The sequence below is a fragment of the Hippocampus bargibanti genome, linkage group LG13, assembly GCF_051943395.1.
Source record: "Hippocampus bargibanti isolate YZ-2025 linkage group LG13, ASM5194339v1, whole genome shotgun sequence".
Taxonomy (NCBI): Eukaryota; Metazoa; Chordata; class Actinopteri; order Syngnathiformes; family Syngnathidae; genus Hippocampus; species Hippocampus bargibanti.
Window position 1 is genome coordinate 8,642,372 of NC_142746.1, and position 23,270 is coordinate 8,665,641.

General features: G+C 42.4%; 1 protein-coding gene across 5 annotated transcripts in view; it reads right to left on the minus strand.

The window, feature by feature from the left end:
* ehbp1 (EH domain binding protein 1) overlaps positions 1-23,270 on the minus strand; it is a 123,913-nt gene that overhangs the window by 49,890 nt on the left and 50,753 nt on the right. For all 5 annotated transcript variants that reach the window (XM_089011954.1, XM_089011953.1, XM_089011958.1 and 2 more), the window contains 5 exons: positions 15,271-15,449; positions 14,484-14,532; positions 7,666-8,361; positions 5,985-6,026; positions 5,237-5,386 (listed from right to left, as the gene is read on the minus strand). In XM_089011954.1, the coding sequence (XP_088868080.1) occupies positions 5,237-5,386; positions 5,985-6,026; positions 7,666-8,361; positions 14,484-14,532; positions 15,271-15,449 (1,116 nt within the window). The remainder of the gene's footprint in view (positions 1-5,236; positions 5,387-5,984; positions 6,027-7,665; positions 8,362-14,483; positions 14,533-15,270; positions 15,450-23,270) is intronic.

Consider the following 23,270-nt stretch of genomic DNA (forward strand, 5'->3'; position numbering starts at 1 on the left):
AAACCCCCAAGCCAGTTGCCCAAAGCCTTTTTTCAGTCTTGCCTTGGTTCGGCAACTGTTTGCTGACCTTCGACCATTTGCCAACGTGCGGGATGTGAATGGGATGCCATAAAAATCAACTTTAAATTGCTTTTAAATTTGAACGTTTAAAGCACAGGTGTCTAAGTCAAGGCCTGGAGGCCAAATCTGTCCCGCCGCATCATTTTATTCAGTCCGCAAAAGGAAATAAAACGTGAAATTCCATGATGCTTGCTGAAGTCCCAACCAAAATTTAAATTTTCCCATGTAAACCACAAGAACAGTCATTATTTTGGATTTCAAATTTGAGAACTGGTCATTCATTAATGTGTTGAACGCTCTATATGTAATATGTGGAGGAGATGAAACATTGTAAAAGCTTCTCCAAATTTATAACGGCCCCAGAGAGGAAACCATAACTACATTTTGGCCCGCATTTTGACACCCTTGTTTTATAGTAATGGTCCTGCCAAATTATTAGAAACTACAACGATTTTAGCATTAATGCTACTTGCTAGTCCCCGCAAGAATCTGTGATCAAGGAATGTCTGGATAATCTGGAAATCAGAGCAAGCCGCAGAATATTACATTTACACAAAGTTTTGGTAACTGTCTCTGCGTAACCCGGTGCCAAATTGGCCTGGACTGGGAGTCAATGATTTAAGCAAGGGGTATCGTTTATCCTCTGCAAAAAACGACTGCGAATAATACTGGGGTGTTTTAATTTCTACACTTAAATACATGCTATGTAAATATTTATATTTTGGGTGGTGAACACTTTGAACACATTTAGGGGAGTATCCACCGCATGACAACTAATGTAATCCTAATTATGTCGCAACTTATCCGCGGTGCCTTTTCATGTACAGAATTTGTCCTAATTACACTTTATGCAGAACATCGGAATTTTCTATAACAGATGAAGGCATGGCGCATTTGAGTGGAACACAGCAGTAAGAAATGGGAACGCTTCTGGAAAACATTGCCTGCACCTTTTAACTCAGCTAAACTTTTCTCCTCCAAGCAACCCCCCCCCCTTTTCTTCCACCCCCCCCCCATTCGTCCCCCATTCAACCTCCCTCTACTCTTCTTTTTGAAGCATCTGCCCCAAATGAAACTAAATAGTTGGCCTGGGAGTTCCTTTGCACGGTGTGTGTCGGAGTGTGTGTGGAGATGTGTCGTGTCTAAATCGGCCAAGGGAGAGATCAAAGAGTGTGTGAATGTGTGCCCGCGCGAGAGTGCCAGTGTCTGTTAATGAGCAACAGTAATGCAGCTTCATTGCATCACAAGAGCCGAACGGGCTGTCAAAAGAAGAAAGCGCTAACGCACACCCGCACACACTCACTTCACATGCCTCGTGTTCAAGTTTGACACAATCGCTTGCAGCACTTCAAGAGGGAAAACGTCAAATGTTTTATGTTCAGCTTTCAGCTCCTCCACGAATCATAAAGCCAATTCAAAAGACCGCGGCGGAGACCTTAAAAGGTCCGACACGATTCGAACAGTTTCCAAAAATAATGCAGACATTGAACTAACATTAGTAGCCAACTACAGGGATTAATTCAATTTTCTAATTTCCTGTTCGTAGTTGGTTGCTCTGCTCTTTAAGGTACTGAATGCTAATTACTCCTCATTCACTTTTCATGGTAACAATACTTATTATAAGTGTTGCGTATTTGGTGCGACGGAGGCAAAATTTAGTTACTTAAGAGTAGGGGATCTGCACCCAAGCAGCACGCCGACACGCAAGCGCAGCTCATGGTCATAAATATGCTTCGGTGCAGCGCGTCAGGTTAGCATTTGGCAAGCAGCACCTTGGCGCAGATTGGTTTGCATTGCCCGTCAAAGTCGCATGCCGGTTGATTGCAAGTCTGTTGAAGGGTAGTTGGTACGACAGATTTTGTTGATCACATGATCGCGTTGTCTCATATTGCGATTTCGATCAAAATGACAGAAAGTCGTTCAGCCCCAATACAGAGGCATACTACAGGGAGCCTAATGAAGTACTCTTGTCCAGTGTAAATTTCCAATCATCATTAAACTGATAATGATGGCAAAACATGTATAATTATTTTTTAGAGACCACTTAACGCCACATCAGCAACCGACGCAAGACGACAATCCTTCCCCGTCACCCCTTTCTCCTTAGCCACTTTCCAGTCTGAATTAATTCAATTAAGTCTCACCTTATGCATGCTAAACAGCACGGCAGCTACTTGGACGAGCGGCAAGGAAATGGCAAATCAGGGCTGATAACACACATGCGCAGACGCACACTCACGCTAATCAAAAGAAGACATCGAGTAATCTAATCTGAATCGCTGGCAATTATCAGCGCGTTGGCCTTGGGGGCCCGTCGCGTTCCTTTGATCAATTCTTTCTATTAGAAAAAGTGTAAACAATTCAATAGGCGCATTGGTGGTGGGATAGCTGCTGGGGATGTCAGGGGTAAGGGGGTGGGGGGTGGCGCAGGGTGGCTGTCCTTGGAAAGTCAGAGACATGGTCGGCCATCTCAGAAGACGGGACAGGACGACGCCACATCTTTTTCCGCAAAGGCGGCTTTGAATTAATTAGCTTTCCTCCCACTGCAGACCTTGGAAGGTCCTTGGAAAACGCTGCTTGTTTGTTTCCTTTGGATTACGTGCATGTATTTGCATGCCTACAGTCAAGAAAATTCAAGGGTACGGACTAGCAGCTGCCGCCTTTTAGATAGTTCATAACCAAAATTGCCGTTTATGAGAAAAGACTCAATTTGACTGGCTTATTTTTCATTATATTTGACTTGACTTTCATGCCTTGAAGAGTCTTGCCAGTTCACAGTTGAAAATCTGCATTCAATTTATCGACGACAATACAATATGTTTCATATCCATCCACCATAGCTGAAAATATGTGATGGACAGAAATAGTCCATCATTTCATTTTCAAATCTGTTTATCCTCATAAGAGTAGCGGGGATGCTGGAACCTATCCCTACTATCCTCAAGTAGGAGCCAGGGACACCCTGAACCGAATGTCAGCCAATCGCATGGCACCCATAGGCGCTCACAATCAAAGCTAGGGGCAATTGCTGCTGTGAAATGTAAATTTCTCCACTGTGAGACTAATAAAGGCAAATCCAATCCAATCCAATCCAATCCAATTTAGAGTGTTCCATTAACCAGCCATGGATGTTTTAATTTTTTGGAATGAGGGAGGAAATCGGAGCACCCAGAGAAAACCAATATGGGCACGAAGAGAACAGGCAAACTCCACACGGGAAGGATTAAGACAAATTGAACCTTGCACTACTGTGAGGCGGACATGCAGAAACTCTCAATTTTTAAAAATGGTTCTAATATATCTCAAATCATTGAAAGACAAGATTCCTGTCACAATTGTGTTCGACAGCAGTTCCCATACCAATGCACTTCTGAGCCATTGCCTTAACCAACCCAAAAACTGGATTTAGATCTTTTAAACGACAACCGACGTCTCCGGACAAGTTGTGTCCATAATTTGTAAAATGGCTTCAAATGACTTCTACTGATCGTATTTTAATAAGATTCCACCACATGTAGCTATATTTTACGTTTTAAGACTCGCGCTGAATATTCCGGAAGTCTTGTTTTTGAGTTGGTGACGAGTCCGTACGTGATGTCACTGAAGGAATGCCCCTGACCGAAAAAAAAAAGACACATTGGAGCAGTCCTTCCATCACGTCAATGTATTTTGCGGTACTTGTTTGGTCTGAAAACCTCGTGTTGCACCAAAAAGCCGCCAGAAGAGGACGACCAAGCTCCATGGAAGGAATTTATCAGCCTGTGGAATCGGGCTGACGACTTCCCTACACGGCTTTGTCGCCATTTTCTGCCTCCCTTGGGTGTGACATTTCCCACCCCTGATGCCTCAAAATGACACGGAATAAATTCTTTAATCGATTGCAAACATGTAAGCTTTCAATCATATTCATAATCTGAAGCCATTGTTTTGATTCTCCAGCAATGCAAGACGTCTTGGTGTGACGTCACGAACTGGGGGCGGGACTTTCTGAAAACGCCCAATTCGCAGCTCAATTTTTTTGCAGATTTTGGACACTTGAAGTTCTTTTTTATCGGTGTTTTGCATTTAAATAAAAATATCATACTGCCTGTTTTGGGTATTTTAGATGCTATAAAACGTTTTTCTGAAGTTTCATGTCAGTTAAGCATTTCATTGAAAAGACAATACAGCACTGGACAATAACGTGTTTGGTTATGGAACCGTTAAAAGGTCTTGATTGAACCCTTAAAGTTAAGACTTGAGATGTACTTATGACTTGCACATACATATATATGTGACTTCTTCCAACTCCGGCTAGCTCATACTTGAGTGCATTGTGTTCATTGGAGCGTGTTGGCAATTTCTACCTCAAATGTACTTTTCCACTGTCAACTTGACAGGTGTTGTTGCTGTTTGAAAAAGTGGACACACATTTGCCCAGTGTGTCACGACGATTCTATGGGTCTAGAACGATGAAATAGCAAGAGGACCGTTAAAAGGGAAGGAAGTAAGTTTACATGACAGCTTTTGACACGGTCAAGAGTGTGTGAGCACAAGTTAATGAGCAGGAGGTCTCCCCTCTTGGCTTTGGAGGACATTTTTGGACAAGAGGGTGTTTATTTCTACTTGTATTTAATATAAAATAACACAGAAAGAATCATTTTTTCCCTCTTTTCACCACTTAGCATCTAGATTTTGGCCTGTTTTACTGCTGCTTCTCCCCTCTCCATTCGCTCTTCTCTGTAAGGCGGCTAGCTATAAATGAGGTGATTAGCTCGCATTTGAGCGTATCAGCATTAGCAAAGCACTTAGTTACTGCTCCAGCTGTTGTTAAAGCGCTATATCAGAAAATGAATCAGAATCCGCGACATTTCCACAGATGCACGGCGCTTTGCAAAACTCGGTTGTCCAATCGAGTCATCTGCCGCAAAAAGCTTTTAATGTTTATGTCGCAAAATGCAAATATTTACACTACAAGGAGCTCAAGTACAGTATATGATAGTCGTGCTTGTGCCAGCACTAAGATTCTAACGTGGAGTCCCCCCTCCCACACACGCGCCAAACGAGACTGCGGAAGGAGGGCGATTGGAACACTGCCCATACGCCCCCCACACCCGAAATTTTCAAGAGAAAGGGGTAATACTGATTCAAATTATCAATGTTGCTGGCGTAGAATGAAAATGAGAGTGACACTCACATCGGAGACGTTGCTTCCTTTGCCCGGTGTGGCAGCAACACCTGTGTTGGAGATGCTCTTGTTGCCGGCCTTCATGGCGGCGTCCCGGCGGGCCTGCTCCAGGAGTAGCCGGGCTCGTTCCTTCAGCTCCTCCTGTCGGGATAAGGCTTTCTGCGCAAAGAATCGAGACGCCATATACCAGAAGGTTATCCTAAATTATATGAATTTGATAAACAAATGTTAGTTAAATTTTATGAATACTTGTGAACTGTATGAATTGTTGGCTCATTGCTATTCATTGTGCAAATACATATAATTATTGCGTTGTGGAACGCTAGTAGGGCACAGTGAGACACGTAGAACACTGTGGTCATCCACTGCATCCCGACCCATCCCCAGTCGTCTTGATTCTGTCTTGCCACTGAATTCAGATGGGCGGGGGAGAGTGAGGCAGACGACATTGCGCCACTCTCCTTCACTTTAATCAAACTCATGCGCAAGTCATCTTCACCACCCCCCATTCCAGTGAATATGGTCATCTCTTGCCAAAGAGGACGAACATATGATTTACTAAATAAATGAATAAATAAAATCAAATGGATGGATAGGTAGATAAATAAAATCTCCTTATCACTGAGTAAAGCACATTGATGTGCTAGTGACATGCTAGCAACAATTCATATGTACAAATTAATTTTATATGAATCAAATGAGTAATCAATAGCTTGGTTGATCAATCAATCTGGTGACAATGTTACAACCTGGTTACCTTCTCAACAGAAGGACTTGAAACAGGGGCAGCTGGCGGTTCCTGCAAAAGAAAAGCCAAATGTGAAAGACTATTTATCCCGGTATGCAAAATCATTGCGTGTGTAAAATTCTGTTCTATTTCACTTTTTAGTACAGAATATTTGAATCCAATTTTGAAAATGTTTTTTTTTTGTTTTAGCTATAATCATCCATAGTAATACAGTAAAATACTGTATTACTCTCAATGTATAATATTGTACAAGAGGGTCATATTTTCATACAGCAGATGTTCACGCAGCATAATGTGGATGAACCAGTATTTTTATCGGAAAACAGAATTATCTCACTAATATTTTGAAGAAAAATTGTGTTTTCGTTTTATATTCATTTTTTACAAAAATTAGAAAATCTGTACAGTATGTGAACCAATTTATTGAGAGTAGTGGAACCTATTTTTCAACATTGTTCTTTGTCACTACCAATGTGCGCCATTGTACGTGCCCAAAAAAATAATTGCGACTGCAAATGGTTACCAGGCCATAGTTTGAACACCCACTATTTTAATGGATCTGGGATAGATACTGGAATGAAATTCATTTTCATGATTTTCAAATAAATATAACAATAATATATATACTATATAAGTGTGGGCTTTAATCACAAAAGAATGTAACAACAAATGAGTCATGAAACATGTCTCTATGTGTTGTGAGTAAATTGGAATAGGTCAACGTATTTCCTGTATTAGGCAAACAGGCAAACCTGGCAATATCCCTTTCATGACGAGATAAGTACAGATATAAAATGGGGGTGTCATAGCTGTCATTGTGCGTTTCACCCCCGCCTGTCCTGTGACCTTTCCACTTGTAAACAGGAAGTATTAATCTGCGAGAGGAGGGAGCAAAGTATTTAAAGCGTGCGAGAAACGGGATGAGGTATGCTTGCAGCAAAAAAAAAAAAAAAAAGGCACAGCATCACCACGCCTGACTGGTCACGGCAGCGACTGCCATCAAGCCAGGGGATGAGAACTGTAATGAAAAATATGATTACATGTCAAAGCGGTGGTGGGGGGCTCTAGCGGGCCGACCCCGCGGCGTCTCGAAGAAGAAGACAGGCGACGAGGAATATAACGACTAATGTCGAACGGGACAATTTCGGTATGGGGGTCATCTCGTAGAATAGCGTCCATGAAAAGCTTAGGTAGAGGGAAATTAATGCTCGCAACCTCGCAATGTCTTGTGACAAGACAGGAAGACCAAAGTTTCAATCAAGGCAAAAGATGAAGGCGACAGGATAAAAAGGCAAATGTTTGAGGAGGAAGCGAAAGCTAAGGGTAATAATCTTCCATTTCACTGAAAATGAAAAAGGTGAACCCACTGCAGAGAGAAAGTATCATTTTTCTTCTTGTTGTTTGTTCTACAAAGTTAAGTCTGTGACTTTGAATGTGTGTGACTTTAAAAGGCAGGGCCTGGCCTGGTGAGTGACACAGAAGTCAAGTGAATTTTACTGTCAATGTGGCTGTTTTGAGAGAATGTTAGCGACTTAGCTGTTAACAACTAGCCGGTCCATGCGTTGAGCCCATTCAGCTAGTGTATTAATGTGATTATGTGTGGCTAGCAAGTTGGTAGCAATAGTATTTAATATTTGTGTGGCCGCCTTCTCCAATAAATGGTCGGACGTCCATCTGCAATTTTGTTTACCTGTTTAGGTAGCGCCTCCGTGTGGTTGATGGGTGCGCCAGTGTCAGACATTGGCTCCGATTCGGAGTGACGGAGGCTGGCCCTCTTCTTCTTGATGAGGTCAGCGTCTCTGTTGTATGAGAAGCCCAGTCTCTGATGAATGGGCGAGGGGATGGAAGGGTGGCCCCCTGTGTGGATAACAGAGGAGCCCTGATCTCCTATGGCCTGGCTCTTTTGCTGCGGTCTTTCGCCATCCGACCTCTGCGGTAGATCGGACAGGTCCAAGGTTTTAGCTTTCAGGAGGTTGGACGCTGACGATGTGACGCTGGCCGCCAGGACAGGAGGCGAGGGTGTCAGAGGCGCTGTTTGCGAGGTGGCTGGCGGCGCTGTGATTTCAACTTCCAGCGGGACTTGTGTAGCTTTGGAACCATTAGATTTGGTGTCATCAATGGGATGGGGCTGCACGTCATTGAGTTCGGCATAGAACTTGTCCTGGCCGATGGAGGCGTTGGTGTCGGTCTCAAAGTCGCCCACCTTGTAGGTGCTGCGACTGCTGTTGGCCTCGATCTGCACCACGTTGAGCTCCTCACCCGAGAAGTGCGCCCGGATTTGGTAGAGGTAGGTCATCACAGTCAGCTTGTCTGGGATGGCCAGGAGCACCATGTCTGACGGCTCCAGGAGGCGTGAGATACCCAGGCTGGCAAAGACGTCATACGCCTGGAGCACAAGAAATGTGTATTTTTTTTTCATAAAGGGAAAACTGTCGAGTGAGAAACAATCTGGTATGTTAACAGAGGGAAAAAGGCATGATCACAAGGCATGTTTCGGCAGGACTGAAGGACTGGTCAGGAACATTATCTACAAATGTTTACTACCCATTGCATAACCCCTTTTCTCTGCCGGAAAATGTTCAATTTATACCGGGTACCCTTTTCAGGACCCTTTTCAGGACACACTCTCGGGCTACTGATAGTCACCATTTCATTGGGAATCATTCAAAAGCTAAACTGTATCAAAATGGACCGCTTGGTGGAAAAGTGGCATTAATGTCTGAGAAAGGGAAAGTGAGAGAGGGGGTGTGGAGGAGGCATTCAACGTTGTATTTGATGCCCACGCTGGTTTGCAAGAGAGACACCTTCTTGCAGGACTGCTGACAGGTCACATCAGGGATGGTTGTCCTAGATAAGAGACCGAGATACCCTGAGACAGAGCGCATAATCCTTCTGTGTGTGTGTGTGTGTGTGTCTTTATCAATCCACCACATCAGCCTGCCCACGCTCTCCATCACGCGTGTAATTGGTCTGATTAGAGTGCGATGAGAAAATACAAGTTTGATTATACGGCACAACCCCCCCTCCCCCCCACACACACAGAGCCAATCACCCGGCGCTCACATTAGCTGATAGACGGAGACACAGAGAAGGGATGAAAACCATTATCGCAGCCAATGACAGGTAAATAAATAGATTAGCGGTGCACACGCACGCATGCACGCATGCACGCACACGCGCACACACACACACACACACACACACACACACACACACACACACACACACACACACACACACACACACACACACACACACACACACAGTTTCCATTCCAACACTGCCGCACACGTATCGCAGCTTGTATCTGGCCTGCTTGATAGTGTTGATCTCATTCCAACCTGTTGCAGGCCGCCTTTGTCTCGTTGACTAATCTATCAAAGCTTTTTCCCCTGTCTTCACACATCACCAAAAATATACTTTTGTTTACTTCCCTCAACTATATAGCCGCATGGTTTGAGGAATGTCTCGTCGTTGGACCCTTAGAAAATAAGAACACTCAGAAAGGGTCTGGAAGGGCAGACAACGCCCTAAACATTCATGGACATCCTGAAAGTACTACCCTAATAGTAGGGTCTTCTTTGTTATTTCAGACCACCTGAGATTGGTCAGAGTGTATTGCCTAAAGGTCCAGGAACGTCTTGCTAAATGAGCTTACTGAAACAAAAAAAAAGGTTCTATTGTATGTATTGTATAGTCACTAAATTGAGTGTTACAAACCCCATCCCTGAAAATATTACCGTATTTTCCAGTGTATAAAGTGCACCCAAAATCCTTCATTTTCTTGAAAAGTTTCCCAGCGCTTTATACGCCGGTGCACCTTATATGTGAAGTACCGTATTTTACGGCCTTTAAGGCGCACCGGAGTGTAAGCCGCACCCCCAATGAATGGTGTATTTTCCAAATATATAAAACTTTTCACAGTATAAGACACCCCACATTATAAGGCACTACAGTAGAGGCAGGGGTTACGCACTACTTCTACAGGGGACAAGCAGTTGGTCGCCGCTGAATTAGTTGCGAGACCTGTTGTGGCTCAATATTACTTACACATATAAGGCACACCTGCGGATAAGGCGCGGGGTCATCTTTTCAAGAAAATGAAGGATTTTGGGTGCGACTTATGCACCGTAAAATACGGTAATATTGAGCCACAGCAGGTCTTCCAACTACTGTCAGCAGCCACTGACTCCGTTTCGCACCCGTAGGAGAGTAGTGTGTAATCTCAGCCTCTACTGCAGCACCTGATAATGCGGTGTGCCTTATATTTGCAAAACATTTATATATTTATACATTATACTTGGAAAACCTATTTCATTGAAGGTGCGCCTTATACATCGGAAAATGTGCTACTTCTTGCTCTGCCTAGGTAAGTTACTTCATAATGGCTAAAATATCGAGCTTAAAGATCCAGGAGCTTTCAGCTCCTGATAACTTCGTGACAAATAAAACAAACAAAAAAAAACATCGAATTTTTTTTTTGCTGTAACGGTAACTTTCCTGAACCACAAGTATTACCCAATTGAAGGAGGTGTATCGGCCCAAATAAAAGACCCCAGAAATAAATGGTGACAATATTTTAAGCTTTCATATATAACTTCACGTGGAAATAAAAAACAGCTGCAGCGATATTACCGTTTGAGGTGGTGTAAATGTCGCATGATATATTCACTCAAACACAGTGATTCGGTTAACAATTAATCACATTTCACAAGAAATCTGCCTTGGCCTGATTGTAGTCAGGCCACTATATGGGAGCATAACAACCGAGTTCCTACAGATATTTGCGGGGTCATAAATGGGCCTTTAACACAGACGCTTCTCCATTTACGAGCAATTATAACATCTTTTGTTGCCAGTCTTTTTTCCCCCCCGTCCCATACAATTGCACTATGGCTAACGTTGAGGCGAACAATGGCCGTCCAACATCTAAACTCAAAAGTGTGTGAAGAGAGACTAGTTTGCGTGGGTGTGAAAAGGTGTGAAAGGAGGAGGGTGAAAAGAAAGAAAATGAATATGGGGAAACCAGTGGCCCTGATTGGGTTTCTAACACGCATTGAAGGCAGCAAAGCGTGCTGCCATTGTTCCCATTGGCACTGAAAAGGAGCGACAACTTTGAAAAAGAATGGAGGAGAGACGGCAAGCGAGGGGAAAGTGAGAACGTGAGAGGTGCGTGAGGACGAAGGGGGCTTTTGTTTCAGCCTTTGACGCACACCGCGGTCTTTTTGACCTCTGGGTCACGCGTTATTCTTTGCTGGTCTTCTGAACCAGTGCGCAGTTACGCATGTAGTTTGTCACGTGGCAATGTGAACCCCGGGGCATTTTGACGAAGCAGGCTAAAACGTCAGCTAATGATGAGGGCTGAATTCATCTGCTTGATTCTCATAAAACGGAAGCAGCATCGTATAAATCGGAATCCCATTCTTAAACTGGTGGAAGCGCATCACAAAATATTACTGCCTCAAACATTTTTTTTATTCAAAATGGCTCCGTGGTAATTTGAGTCATTTACTCATTCACTGCCATTCCCGAATACATTTGGGAAAAGCATGAAATGGAGCGCCACTGCCGAATTTATTCGGGTTTTGTTTTTTTCTTGTAGGGGGGTGCGTTTCAAGCTTCGGCCAAACTTCTGGCAATGTTTGCACGGGGGGCAGCATGTACCTTTTGTACAGCCACCCCCACTTTCAATGCAGATAACTCTCCAACCAAGTAAGCTTGAAATAAACGTTCCCTTTTTTATGAAAGAAGAGTGTATCAGGTTTCTTCTGCTGAATTGAATGTTTATGCAGTCCTAAAACTCAATATTCCATAGGTCCTGCAATTTGAGTGAAAATGACAAAAACACTGGCACTGGAGCTAACACATTTTTCCACAGTGTCTGGCAGTGAATGAGTTAAAAAAAAAGCTCCTGAAGTGCACGCATGTACGGCAAATACAGTATGCTCTAAAACCTCCACTAACGACCCAGGCTAAACATAGCTCAAGCCAATATATTAAGTTTTCCCAGTCCAGATGCACGACTTCAACATACCAAATGCCAATTAGTCCACTACTTTCCAATTGAGACAGGACTGACGTGGTATTTTGTGGCATCCTCGGTGGTTTAGGGCATCCATTTTGTGAACGTTCCTCCCGCCATACTTTGGCAAATATGTTATGAAGCGTTCACCATATGCCAATGAGGGCAAAAAGGACAACTATCTCTACTTGCTCACTTTCTATTAACCCGCTGACAATGCTTTGGGACTAAATGTCAGCGTTGGCTGCCCCGGGCCGGTGTTCCCTGCACCCTCCCCCTTTGGTGACTGACAGCTATCTATGGCTGTCAATCATGAAGTCCCCCACTTCCTACCCTCCTCTCCCCCGAACAGCGCTTGGTACGACGCTATCAGATGGCGCGCCAAATGACTTCTCCTTGGCCCGGTCGCCTTCTCTCCACGCACTCAAAAAGATCCAATACGTAGAAACCCCCTCAAAAACATGACAATCATTGAGGCATATGCACAGATAACACATCTTTTCTTCTAAAATATTTACTTCTGTCCTCCCCACCACCCCCTGCCGACTAACCAGCCCGATATTGATTGTCCTTATCTGTCATAATTCAGCACAGTCTGAGCTCATTGCAATCACTGCACACAGATGGATGCTGAAAGGAGGTGGGTGAGGGGGGGGCACGTCTATCAACGAGCTGTGAAAAGGAGCATATAGGTGTGCTTGCATTCAATAAGTCCCAAAATAACAACAACTCCATGGCGTTGGGCTATTCAAAAAAAAATAATTACATTATTTTTCTTCTTTGGTCCTCATTTTTTCACCTTTGCCGAATGAAGCCGATGCTTAACAATAAACAGATGACGACTGGGTCAACGGAAGCTAAAAAATGTATTCAAATGGGGAAGAATCTGGTACAGTGGACATGCCAAATGCGGTTCATTGGTGTGACAGACGATTGACTTTTATTAAAAAAGGTCGCTAAACAGATGAAGGATGTGTCACAGAAGGTAAAAAGAGGGAATTATTGGTAGAGTTTGGTACAGAGAGAGGCCAAATGACTGACTGATAGTTTGATTAATGTGATGGAAGAAACAAGTGATGTAAATGCAAAAGGCAGCTAAAGTTTGTACTTTATTGTCAAGATTGAACCAGATTCATACAAGTACAGATATTTACAATAGTGGGGAGTCTCCATTGCCACAACACACAAGTGCAGTCAACAAATGGGGATAAATTAAAGTCCCCCATTCATCGACCACCGCCATTCAAAACTAAAACTCAACATTCTGTGGGTTTGGGATTTTGAGTGAAAGTGACAAAAACCATGGCACTGGAATGGACACATTTTTGCACATCATCTGGCAGTCAATGAGTTAAAGTGTGTCACTTGGCATGTGGCAGGCCTCAACTTCGCTATTCACTTGTCCCGGGCAGGTCAAGTGCGAGCAAACAAGAGGATGAAGAATCATTCAAAAAAAATCTGAGAATGGGTATAGAAGTAAGTAAGAAGTAATGAAAAGGATACTTGATTATCAGAAAGAAGACAGATGGACGTCAACAAGTGACTTCTCTCATCACGATCTTATCCTCCCAAAAGTCAACAGGTAATGAAGGTCCATACACTTAGGTAACAACGAAGCGCTCGGACGCCACACCACAACGGCGACACCACTGTGGCTATTCTTCGCCTGTCGCCTACTACGGCATATTCCCACATTGCTTATATCTAGCCAATTTTCTTGGGGGCTACTGGAGGAGGCACCTGCAGCGAAGAGGAGGGGCGGCTGAGGGTGAGTAGGGGTAGTGTGCAGATACGGGATTGGCTCTCTCACTCTGTTTTTTTTTTTTTTTGTCAACAGGCTAGCATTCATGCCTAACAGGGCCACCAGAGGTTATCGCCCAAACAGAGTGTATATGAGGAGAAGGAAATCAAATTGCGGGAAGCCAACACGTATCGCTCGCTCTAGCCCTCGGGCCCTCAGTGGGGACAGCTGCGTGCAGGTGTGCAGTTGTTGGAGGATAGGGCAAGTGTGCATTTGTGTGGATGGAAAAAGAAGGTGAATGTACGTACAAAAAGAGCCGAGGGGAACGTGGCGATGCCAGTGAGTCTGCAATTCGAAATGTGAGGGTGGAGATACGGTGAGTCATAATACCACCTTTTCTTCTTTTTCACTATCAAGGGTAACGTAAGAAAATAAGCACCTCCCACGTATAGATGACACCATTTTCCAAAGCAGTATCTGTTTCAATATATATATATATATATATATATATATATATATATATATATATATATATATATATATATATATATGCGTGTGTGTGTGTGTGTGTGTGTGTGTGTGTGTGTGTGTGTGTGTGTGTGTGTGTGTGTGTGTGTATATATATATAAAATGTGTTGTGTCCCCCCATAATGGCTGATGCAGAAATAAGGCCAATCAAGGATGTGGCGGTGAGGGAGCTAAGCGACGTGAAAGGCCCAGGTAGCAGTGGGTGGTCGCCTCTTACCTTTTTGTTGTTTTCTTTAATATCCTGAGGATTGAGCGACTTGTAGTCTCTGGAGGGACAGAGAGGGAGGGAGAGGGAGTGAGAGAGAGAGAGAGAGAGAGAGAGAGAGAGAGAGAGAGAGAGAGAGAGAGAGAGAGAGAGAGAGAGAGAGAGAGAGAGAGAGAGAGAGAGAGAGAGAGAGAGAGAGAGAGAGAGAGAGAGAGAGAGAGAGAGAGAGAGAGAGAGAAAGAGAGAGAGTATTTATAACTCTTTCATGTACCCTGCAACCCGATAACATAAGATATCCATTGTTGTAACTGCTTTCCCTGAAATGGTTGGGTATGAAAAACATGTATTAGTGTGAAATACAGTAAAGTCTCGTTATATCGATATTCTCGTGAGTCGGAAAAAATATAACCGGACTATCGATATATCCGATCCTGCGGCATGTAAATTTTCTCCTTGCGTTCATAGAAATAGTATCGTAATAAGCAGTACTATCGATATAACCGATATCGAAATAACGAGACTTGACTATGTAAAAATAACGTAACCAATGAGCAAGGACGATGTACATACAGAAACGGTTGTATGCGGACATCACCATGGAGATGAGCATGGACTCAACACTCAAGAAAGTGTTTACACATCAAGCAAGTCTCCTTATCTGTCTTAAATTCTGTTTCAATTCTTATTTTTATACCATATTTTTTTTTTGACTGCCAAGTGAATGTTGCTTTTGCAAAGGCTTCTCTGGCTAATAAGTCATTTGCTTTCAAAACATTAAAACATCAAAATCTGTCCCTACATGGCTTCCGGCCTGAAGTGATGCAGCAGTGCGCAGAAGGCCAGGCCGTTCCTCCAGGACGTGGTGAAATTAGTGATCTTCACGCCGCGGTAGTTGCTTGTCACGTCGCGGCACCAGGCCAGCAGCGACTGGCTGGCGTTGGGTTTCCCACCTAGGACTGGGCTGGGGATTGGGCTGGGCTGAAACAAGGAGAAAGGAGCCAAAAAGAGGAAGAGGGGAAAAAAAATAAACGATCCATACATTTTCAATAGTGCTTGTCTTCAAACGGGGCTGAGCAAGCGTCCATCCGAGTTAACTTTGTGAGAGGGGCAGGTGACACCATGGGCTGGTCTCCAGCCAAACGCAAGACACAACAAGTCAATCAAGTATTCACACATTTTAAATATTGCAAATCTGGACAAATAAATCAAACATTACACACTGTGATCTGAATTACAAACACTGTCAAACTCTTGACAAAACTAAAGGTGATTTTCCACATGGAGGCGTAGTTGGATGTATGAGCGGATCCCACATGTATGACAATTAGGAAGATACTTTGCTATCACTATCATGAGTTAAATAATTATCTGAAAACACTGCTCCCGCTTTGATTCTGCAGCGCCTCACGCCCATTTTAGTTGCTCTAAGCGCAGCGTCATGGGCGTTTGTTCACACAGAGGTGAGCAAGCATGGATAATGTCAACCTCTTATTAATTAGCTCCTCCTCTTGAAGTCTTATCGAGGTGGAAAAGCATTTTCGTCACACCGTGACTTTTCTTTCCACCAAGCTATACATGCACTAAAGCAACCTGGGGTGAAAAGAGAGTTTGGAATGGAAAGCTGCTGAGTTGGAAAAGACTTGTGGTGGCTCCCCTCCCCCCTCTGTTGGACTGTGCGTGCAACTGCACGTACAGTGTGTGCTTAAGATAAATTAAAGTCATAAATAAGCCTGCGGAGCATTTGTCTTGACAATCGTCATCATTGTGTCAATCATTAAAAAAATAAACACCCATAATAAGCCAGCCTTGATTCTCTTGACAATCACTGATTATATTTAGTTTTTTTACTTTCATTTCTTGACTTGAGTTTGAAGCATCGTAAATTCTTCTGTTGTGTTAAAATGTTGACAATGTTCATTCTCTTTATCAATTAACTTTCATAATTTTGGTCAAATATTTTCTCTGCTTGCTTCTGATCACAAGCTGTTGTGTTTATGAATTGCTTTTTAGTTTTAGTATTACCTCTAGTTGTGTGAAGAACACCGAGTTGCCCTGGGTACAAAATTTGTGATATAACTCAAGCTCCGGTTTGACAAAATAAATCAAGTGCAAATATTTATCTTCATCACAAAAATATTGTCTTGACAGAAAAGAAGATATGTTGAAGGGAATTCATATTTATTAGTATTATTATTCAAAGATGAGCCACAGAGAAATTGATTTAAATTCTCCTTCCTGGATTATGTGGCCGCTCATATAGATTTGGCTTTGCCAAACAGACACACAAACAGTCTCAGGGATGGAATTTCTCATTTTAGCGTTTAAAGTGTAAAATGACACGTCACACGACACTTGTTAGGAAAGACAAGTGTCTCATCCCGGAGTTCAAGTAAATACTGAACTTGGATTAGACAACCAGAAGTTATTAGTTGTCATTATTAAACACATGATAACAACAATTTCTTGAAATATAAATTCTCTTGGCATAATCAAACGGTAGCTTAAATGGAAACCTTTCAGTGTGGGGTTCAAATTGCCAACACTACAAGGTGAAAGACAGGAGGCCGTCAATATTGGCAATTCCTGATGTTCGTACCCCTTAGTGTATCTTTATAGTGAGTAGTCAAGGCCCCTTTAGGTATCTCGGTACAAGAGAGACAGTGGGAGCAGCCCGAGGATGGGGAGGGCACTTGACATTTTCCAGCTCATCTTTAAAAGAGGGCTTTCACCTTTCCCCCCCTAGTACTTTCAACACAATGTCAGTCCCAAATAAATAATAATCACAAGCAGACAATATCAAGTCCATGGGAGTAAAAGGGATGGAGTTACAGAAAGCGCATTCCCTGAAGAACAACACAAAATGACACAAAAGCGCATCAGCGGTTAATTGAGCTGCATTGTGTGTGTGTGTGTGTGTGTGTGTGTGTGTGTGTGTGTGTGTGTGTGTGTGTGTGTGTGTGTGTGTGTGTGTGTGTGTGTGTGTGTGTGTGTGTGTGTGTGTCAGTCTACCTCCAGGCCTTCCCCAGTCCCCCCTCTTTCAAGAATGGTGAAAATGTAGCCATCTAATTGGAGCGCTCTAATTACCTGGGATTATAAACCAGGTGCTATTAAAGCAATTAGACGCACAGGCTCACAGCCTCGCGCGATGCCGGCAGAAAACACCTACACACTAGCAGATTTAAACACTCACACACACCAAATGGTGGAAAAATAATAAAAACAGAATAACAGTTGCCAACCGGGAAAGACTCACTCACTAAATTAACGTAAATATCAAATATAATGTTCGAAATTTTGACCGAGTAAATTTAAAGGAAATATTTTGCTCAGGTAACCGTCATGTGTTCCAGAACCACATATGTTTTATCATGCCCACTAATTGGTTGGTAGGTCCGAAATTCCAATTGTGGTTTTTTTTTTTGCATTTTGAGGCCATAAAATGATGTTGATGAGTTGTTAGTTTGCAGTATGTTTCATACAATACGATACATATTGATTTATATAGCGCTTTAACAAAATCTGAAGCTGCAACAAAGCGCTTAACATGGACAACTAATGTTTTTATTATTATTAGTGTCTTAGCAATCAATATGTTTTTGTTTGGCTTGTCTAAAATTATGAATGAGATGTGCGGATTGGAGCGTGACTTTTTGCAGATGTTTAGTTTGTCAAATGGCGGATGATTTGTCATTCTACTTTGTCAACAAGCGCTAATTGTTTGGTTTGGCATAAAAGAATGATTGGGATTTGCGCCTTTATCACTTGTCATGCGGCTCAAAGACTAGGATGATGTTTATTTAGTTTGTCATTGGTTTTAGGAATGATTCCAAACCAAATTCTCACTGCTTAGATTGTCTAAAACACAACAATTACGGTTTGAATGCTAGTTTTCCTGCCTTTGCAATAGTTTGCTTGTGCTGTCCAGCTATAAAAAAAGTGTATTTAGTGAACTATTTCTTCGCAACATAGTTCTTGTTTAATGTGCACCAAAAAAACGAAACAAAAAATAAACAAGAAAAAATAAATAAAGACTTACTCTGAGAGCTACTTTTAGCGTCTTTTGAGTAGTTTGCGCTTGCTGCACAGCTGTGAGACTGGATTGGTGTGGGGAGAAGAAAAAAAGGGCCCATGACATTGATGTGATTCTTTCAAATGGTATTTCCGGATGTTTCCATTACACATGGTCCAGATAAAGTGTTTTCAAATGCATCAAAAGTAGGAAATGCCATATCTGATTTGACAGGAACAGGCCACATTTCATTAGGAGTCAAAAAGCATGTTGACTTCCAGTTTGCCCGAAGGAAGGTGTGCCTTTTATCCGCGTAGACACACACACACGCACGCACGCACATGCACACGCACGCACACACACACACACACACAGCCATGTAAGCTAACTGGGCTGCAGGGTAGGATTAGCAGCGAGCATTGCCTCGGCCTGCAAACATTCCGCATAAAAAAAAGATGAAAAAGCTTCATTACTATCAGAGCCACATAACCTTCCCTCTGCCGCTATTAAACGCTAACATAACAGGCTGGGCGGGAAAATACACGGCGGCCGACAAGAGAATCCATTATTCCCCGTGCCGCCATGTCAACAACATACACCAAACGGGGCAGAGAGAGAAGAAAATGTAGGCCAGGAGAGATGGTGGTAGGAGGGGTGGGGAAGGGGGAGGTTAAGCTCCCAACAATAACTGAAGGACAAGATAGGAGGGAACCTGGGAAGGCGGTTTCCTTTTGGAGACGATTATTGCAATTTTTGCAGACTTTAGCTCAGCCGGACCCAAGGAAAGACACGTTTGTCATTTTTTTTTGGGTGACTAAAAACTTTGATATAGAATCTCCCTTATATGTTGCCACCGCAGCAACAAAATGGGAATGGAATGTGCAGCTGCAATCAAATGATTCTGTGTAGAACAATGTTGACAAAGATATTTGATGGATTTTGGTTCAACTTTTTTTTTCTAAAATTATTGGAGTTATCTTCTGCCTGAGTTGTAAGACATGCATTTTTTAGCTAGTCTTTACTTTTTCTTTGGCTTATTGTGGTGACAAAACATCTTGCATAGCATCAAATCTGCTTGATGCAAAACCTTCATGGGCCTCTAGGATGGGAATTGGGGTTTGACTTTTCTTCTTTTTTGAGAGCCGTTTGCATCCACAAACCAGAAAATCCCACATTGTACTTTTTCTTCAGCCTACTGAGTCCAAGCGCCCTCACGCCCAGTCGGCAAACCTTAAAGAAAGGATGAAAAGGCTTCAGGATTCCATTGTTTTAAATTTGTATCTTTACACTTGCGTGACTCGAAATAGCGCACGGGCGTTCAATTGCAAATGCAAACAGTCCCGCGACGCTGTACACAAAGATAGGGAAACTGTTGAAACTGTCTTTAAAGCTCGAGGGGTGATTTGGGGGCTTTAAACAGTGGAATGTAAACTCAATTGGCTTCAACCCGTTGACAGACGTTGGTGTGATGATGGCAGTGAGCTTTTTAATCTCGCTCGCTTGAAAACCTTTTATCCGCTCAAAAGAGAAACTACGGCAACAAAAGACACAAAACTACCCTGCAGATACACATTTGCGCTTGACAACGAGGCACGTATTCTACATAAATCCACTGTCGCTCGATTTGAATCATTCCAAAAGTCAGGACACGTACACACTAGGTCAGGGGTGGGCAAACTTTTTGACTCGCGGGCCGCATTGGGTTCTAAAATTTGACAGAGGGGCCTGGCCAGGAGCATTTGGAGGGAGTGTTTGGGCCGGAAATACTCTGAACAAGTTATGTCCATAATTTATAAAATCACTTCAAATGACTTCGACTGAGCGTATTTTACAAAGATTCCACAGCATATAGCTATAGTTTACGTTTTAAGACTTGCGCTGAATATTCATGAAGTCTTGTTTTCGAGTTGATGACGATCCCCATGTGACGTCACGTTTGGACCGCCCCTGACCGAGAAAGCGACATACAATGCATTTTGGGTACTTTGTTTGGTCCGAAAACTTCGTGTTGATCAGTGTTGATGGTGAAATTAGAAAGAAAACACATAAATAACGCGATGGTGAATCGTTGTGTGTTGCACCAAGACAACTATTTGATATTCGCTGACATAAATTCCCAGCTGACAAATCAGCCCATTTCCAACGGAGCTTGGGCGCAATCTTCTGCATTTTCTGGGTGCTACATTGCTGTCATTGACGGATCGAATTGATATGGGAGGACTCCTTGAATCAATTGCAAACATTTATGCTTTCCTCTTTAGAACTATTTGAATCATATTCATAACTGGATGAGTAACAAGAAAACATCTTCTCCGAATCTGAAGCCATTGTTTTGATTCTCGATCAAAGGCAAGACGTCTTGGCGTGACGTCACGAACAGGGGGGTGGGACCTTCTGAAACTGACCATTTCCGGATTCATTTGAAGTCATTTTTAAAAAATGGTGCCGGTGCCTTTAAATGTAGTATGTACAAACCTCATAGCACAGTAAGAACACTACAACCCAATTTATTAACTGTCTTTCAAATGTGAAAAATATCCCTGATCAGTTAATAAATTTGTCTCAAGGAACATAGCGTTTACATACTATTTCGCAGATACTTGGAGGAGGAAATGGAAATAGATTAAAATAACATGCACTGTGATTTATCAAGATTGCGTCTGTTTTTAATAAGTTTCCATCGAAGGGGCAAAGTTAAAGAAATCCACATTTATTGAAAAAATGGAATCACTTTCAAAATTCAAAACATATTATTCCACAACGAAATATTCAAGCTCAATAATACCTACTTGTGTTAAATTCCGCCAAATCATAGATGGTTTGTCCTGACCGCGCGCTCAACAAACTCCTCACTGACGCCCTCGCCTACACGCACAAACAAAACACGAGTACCGTCGCCGAGCACACAAACATAGACCACCTGCAGTTGAAATTTGCATTCTCGGCACGGCAGCCAATCAGAAGCCTGCTTCTTTCTTCCGGACTTTCGCAAGCGTTATAAAGTCGTGCAATTGCATGTCATTTTCCAAAATAGATGCACAGAACCTCAGACCAGAAGAAAGATTCAAAAGAAGCTAACAACATATGTGACGCTAAAAAATTTACATTAAACCGTGACTGTAAAGTGTACGTGAGACTTATGAAAGGGGCTTAGTGGCTCGTAGGAAGCAATGCAAACGTTGCATTGTGCACCGCAGTGACAATCGACTACTGCAGCAAAATCTACGACCATGCACATTTACCGTAAATTAAGCAAGGTGGCATTTGTAGTAGGTGCATTCTTGATTTAACAAAAACTTTATACTTTGTTACAATGTTTTTTTAATGTGATTAGTTGTCTCTTTGTGCTTCAAGGTGTGAAAAATGGGACAGGCGACTTTTCAGTTATCTGCCCTGTTGTTCGCTAACTTTTTGTCATTAGTTTTAGACACTGTTTGTACTATAATTTGGGCAAATTCGGCGGGCCGGATTAAAAAGCCTAACGGGCCGTATGTGGCCCGCGGGCCGTAGTTTGCCCATGCCTGCACTAGGTGATGTAGCTTCTCAGTTTTATGGACCACTTTTTTTAAAGCAATATGAAGCACTGCACACTTGACAATCAGATTTTTCTCAACAAACATGGCCACTGCACTTTGGTGGTGTGCCCAGAGAGTTTATTGGCTGCACTCCAATTCCCCCAAAATGATCCATTATGTAATTGTACACTCTGTCTACAAGCTGCATTGGTGTAATTGGGATTCACCCGGCTGATTTCTTCTCATTAGAAATAAAAGCCAAAGAGGAGAGAGGGGGGAAAAGATACTACGCATCATCTTACAAGATTTCCCCTTTCAAATGACAGATTCCAATAATAATAATAATAATAATAATAATAAGAAGGAAAAAGAATCATAATAATTATAATAATAATAATAATAATAATAATAATAATTACAATAATAATAATAATAATAATAATAATAATACAGTGCAGTAGTTAAGGCGGGAGGTGATGAAGGCGGCAATGAAAGAAAGATCAAAAGTTCAATGATGTAAATGGAGTGGATGGAAGAAGAGCAAGACTAGAACCGGCAAAAGCTTACATGTGACGCTTGGGATGAGAAAATGCACGTCTTGTTTTGCCTCAAAAGTTGTCTCCATCACCAAGTTCCTCAGTGAATTCACTTAACAGTCAAATCCTTTCTGCTGTTAATAAAAAGTGAAATGCCACAAAATTTTATAAATTGAAATTCCTGTCGGTAGAATCTATGTGCATGTTGGGTGTGTGCCTTGAAGGGGCGGAGAATAGTTCTCGTTCCGGCTGTGTGTGATCATCTGGGCGTGAGATCTGGCCAACAGCAGTCTTCTTATATGGATTTGTCTGTTTACGGTGTTTGGTAAACGCTGGATTCACCATTTAAAAAGAAAAAAAAGTAGAAAAATACAAAACCTGAAAAAATATATAGAAATATAATTGCAGTATAATCTGTCAAGTCAGAATCTCCCAGTAATATTCTAATGGTGATGATGATGATTTAACTTCATTGTAAGAACATAATTACAGTGTTTTCCGGTGAGTAAGAAGTGTTTGAAATAACGTCTACCCGGAGGCCCGGGGCGTACAACGTTTACGTTGGGCGTACAACTTTCAAAACGTCTCGGCCCAGGTGGCTGACAACTTCTTAAAAAAAAATAAATAAATAAAAGATTATTTTCAAATCAAACGTTTTATTCAATAAAGCAAATACAAGCAAACCGCTACAAGCCACGTGAACTCCTCTTTCTAAGCTTTCAAAACTTTCAAGTACACT